General features: G+C 43.3%; 1 protein-coding gene across 3 annotated transcripts in view; it reads right to left on the reverse strand.

Moving 5' to 3' along the window:
- Nucleotides 1-4,313, reverse strand: part of RBL1 (RB transcriptional corepressor like 1) — a 26,445-nt gene that overhangs the window by 12,173 nt on the left and 9,959 nt on the right. For all 3 annotated transcript variants that reach the window (XM_017746958.1, XM_017746960.1, XM_017746959.1), the window contains 2 exons: nt 2,665-2,829; nt 2,357-2,492 (listed from right to left, as the gene is read on the reverse strand). In XM_017746958.1, coding sequence (XP_017602447.1) covers nt 2,357-2,492; nt 2,665-2,829 — 301 coding nt within the window. The remainder of the gene's footprint in view (nt 1-2,356; nt 2,493-2,664; nt 2,830-4,313) is intronic.

Raw genomic sequence — 4,313 nt, forward strand, 5'->3', positions numbered from 1 at the left:
AAAGCCTGAACAAGAACTCTCTTCAACACGGCGGCGTCAGAGTCAGAGAGAAAGAGAAAATGAGTGACGTGGGACGAAGCTGAAAATGGTGACGGGAGAAAAGAGGGCGGCGCCGCGATTCTCGCGCGGAGCTTAAAAAACCTTCTTACATGCCATGGTAAGAAACTGTAATACCACAAACTGTTTGTCTCTTTAATCCATTTTGAAGAACATGGGCGGATGGAGCATCCTCGTGTGGCCTGTGAAGATTGTGAAGAATGCCTATGCCAGGCTATATAGAAGTAGTAAGAGGCTGTTAGAGACTTGTGGCGAAGAAAAGCCTTTGTGTGCAGGCCAAAATAACTTATCCTTAAAAAGATGAATAACCCCATGTGATGGCCTATGTTTTGCAGCGTGAAGGAACTGTGAGATTTTTCATGGGAGAGATGTTTTACACACAGCAGATTGTTTGCTTCCGCGCGGGTCTGCTGTTAGTAGCAGTTTGGGAACCACATGCAACTGAAGAAAACCCTTTTTCCTTAAGCATAAGAAAGAGACTTATCAAGAACTGGAACACTGACTAAAATCCCATGTTCTGTTATCCTTTGTGCGAGCTGGGTAAAAGGAGAGAAGTGCTGGAAAGTGGGGGGGGGAGGGATTTGCTTTAATTTTTTTGTTATTTTCTCTTTACTTTTAATTCTATTAGTAATAAAATTCTTCCATTGTACTGCAACTGTTTAAGGTTTGTGCCTGCTTTACTTTTCTCCTAATTCTTATCTCACAGAAGGAAAAGAAGTAAGTAATTAATATTTTGAACCAAAACCACTACACAACTACACCACCAGAGATCACTTGTAGCTCAGGCCTGCTCTCAGAGTTCACTGTTCTGAAGTGATAAGAACAATATCTACAGTCTGACTGACTCCTTTTATTTTGGGGTCACCCCACACGGCACAGTTCTGCCATCAAGTATCACATGGAAGCTGAGCAGCCACTCTGATCCACAGGGACTGAGGAACACGCAGGATCACAGGTACTCACTCCAGTCAGCTTAGCAATCAGTAATATTTGCAAGCGTTACTCCTGTGAACACATTCCTCTACAGGAACCCTGCCCACATCCCTTGGACATGCTGTCTTCCCTGTGCTCTGGCTTTCAAACTCCCTCTAAACCGACCTCAGTCAGTTGACCCCACCCTCACACACCCCCAGTTCCTCTCAGGCTTTTCTGTTGCTTTCAAACATTTACTCCAGTAGTAAGCCTGAAGTACACAGCACTAATGTACAGGCTTCTGTTCACAGGCTTTTTGCATTTCTGCTGCAGTCTGTGACAATACCAGAGACAACAGTTTCCTATTTCCCATGAATCAGAAACTGTCTGGATAACTGGCCAGGTAAGACTGATTGGAGACCTTACTTCCAACTCTGCCAAGATGATTCTCTTGGTACCAAAGACAAATAAACATTTCCTATCCCCACCACTCTCCAACTGAATTTAGGAGAAGCCTCTAGTACCAGATCCTCATATACAAGGCTGTGTCTCACACAGCCTTCCCCATATATGACACCATCTCCAATCTGGTTCCTCTTCCATCAAACAGGGAACCCTAACACTTACAGCAACTGCTTGTACATCTCCTTCCTAAGGAGTATTTTAAAAAACACCAAACAGTCTTGTTTGTTGCCAGAAAAACACCGAAAGAGACAACATTGCACAACCCATCAGTCCATGGTGCACCTGCAAGAACATACGGACCAGTGTCTGTGATACAATGAAAGCAGCAAGTCCTAACTGGAGAAGCATGCAAAGGAAACAGCAGAGCTGGCACTGCTTCTGCACCCTCAGTGTCAGGAGACAGTTCTGTGTGAGATCCAGGAATCTGCAAAGAGCAGTTCTTCAGAGGACAGAACACTGCAGGCAAAGCATTGTCCTCCACCCCTGCACAAAAACAGTTCTGTAGGAAGCAGGAATAAATGTAGTTTTATCATGCCATTAAAAAAATGTCACCTAAAATCCAGTCAAACCCACTGAGAATAAACAAACAGAAAGCAAAAAAAAAAAAAAGAGCCTGGAAAAATCCAAACATCAATGGACAGTAAGTGATTAGATGACAACCTGCCTCAGAGTAAGGTCACCCTGGCATCAAACCAGCAGCAAAATCTGCTCCAGTCCAGAAGGGAAGCACCATCACCACTGTCTGCTGCCAGTGAGTCACAGCACTGGTTTGACTGGGTGCATCTAGACATTTCCTTGATCAAATAAGGGACTTCACAATTTCAAATGCTCAATTCAGATTCAAGGTTGCTTTTTGCAACTACAAAGAAGTTTAAAACCCCAAATTCACAGATTCAAGTAATATCAGAAGCCTTGAACATACCTCGTCTTAAACTCCCACCAAGATCTGTTCGAACCTCTTTCACTCGAGGATGAATTATGGGAGATAATGGCATCATAGGCAAGTGCCCAAGCCCACTTCCTCCATTGCTGGCTTCAAAATTACTGGGAAATATTACCTGGGAAATAAGAAATGTCAGGGTAAGATAACAAATTAATTTCCCTTCTTTGTGACATCTATTAATAGAAGATTTTCTGCAGTAATGGGCTCATTTGAACAGTTTTCTGTATAAAACAACAAGTGAGAAAAAGAACATGAATTTCCTAGTAACAGGAAGACAGATCACATACTTCTTCACAAGTTGGGACTTTGTTTTCTGAGGCCTCAAGTGCATTCCAGAGTGCCGAGTTCCGAGTCCAGGCCAGACTCTCCAGAATCTGCTCCTCGATGCTGTTGAGGTGCTTCACCATGTCTCTGGAAAGTCCTTCCTCAGACCGAATCAGCACTTCAATAACCTGATGGCAATGACACACACACAGAGCAATGTCACATCACTCATGTTTAACACCATCAAACTGTTAGTTATTTCAGGCTCCTGTTCAAAACATCAACACAGAGTGCTCCAGCCTCCTCCTCGCATCTTCATCTTCCCCAACCCTCTTCTGGTCCATCATTTTTTTAACCCCCTTTCCCAAAGCAACCCAGGAGCTGGAAGAGGACAGCAGATATGCCATCAGTGCAGAACAATCCACTCCAGGGGTTTTTAGGGTCCTCTCTCACCACTTCTAACTGTGCACAAGTGAAAGCACTGGGCACACGCAGCACTGACCTGGGAGATGTGAACAGGTACAGCTGCTCAGCAGGGAACGTGACAGCCCCAGCATTCCAGCTCTCCTTCCTCTCAAACAAGCAGCCCATAACATGAGGAGCTGAAAACCACTGCTTAAAGTTTAATTTAAGAAGCACTCAGAACCCGTAAACATGGACAAATGGGGGTTGAACAGAGTTGACCGATCCCCTGCAGTATCACACTCCAGCACAAGAGCCACTCTGGGTTATTCCTACCAGAGGAGCATTCAGCCTGTTTTTCTAAAGCTTCAGAGATGGAAACGCCATAAAACTTCCCTGGAAGATCTACTGATACATTTAGTTATTCCTGCTACAGAAACTACACCCAGAGAACAAAGTTACAAATATCACAAGTCTCTCTTGTGTGAGGCCTTTGAGAGGGCAACTTTTGTCCAAATAAGCGTGCTGCAAGGATACTGAACAGCTGAGAAAATTCAAATCAAACATAAATACGCTGCACAAAGTTGCATGTGCACCAGTTTTGATGGAGGCTACCAACAGCCACAGCAATATTGACAGATTTGTTACAGCTCCAGTACTGCCCTACAGCTGAGGAGTAAAGGAAAAAGGAAGGACAGACTATGAACCAGCTTTTCCAAAGGCTTCCATTTTTTGGTCGCTGTCATCTAAACAGAACTACTCGATTTATTCAGGACTAACCCCAGTAAGCTGCTAGGAATCCAGCAAAAACTGGAGGCATATGGATAGGTGATAAAAGGATTGAAGTAGTCAAAAAACAAGTTACACTGGAGGTGGGGGAAATATGGTTAAATAAAGAACAAAACCAGAGAACACCCTGGAAAAGATATTCTGCATTCTGTTACATAAAGAAAAACCCCCAAACTTAGCAAAAGCAAGCCTGTGATAAGTAGTAGCAGCCAAAGGCAACATTTCAGAGCTGTATCTGCTATTTCAGAACTACATTGCAGTCAATAAATATAAATATCAACAAAATATATGCTTGAATGCTTTAGCCTAGTAAAAGCTCATCAGCAGTGTGTTACAGATCAGTACCGTTTACAAAATGGGGTTTTTTGCTTTGTATTTCAGCTTCAGCTCTGGCATTACACCTTCCAAGTAATACATTTCAGGACAGCCAGAATTTAGAATAGGCCTAATGCATAGTTAATATCAGTCCTTGTTTTACCTC

This window comes from Corvus brachyrhynchos, unplaced genomic scaffold (genome assembly GCF_000691975.1).
Source record: "Corvus brachyrhynchos isolate BGI_N302 unplaced genomic scaffold, ASM69197v1 scaffold661, whole genome shotgun sequence".
Taxonomy (NCBI): domain Eukaryota; kingdom Metazoa; phylum Chordata; class Aves; order Passeriformes; family Corvidae; genus Corvus; species Corvus brachyrhynchos.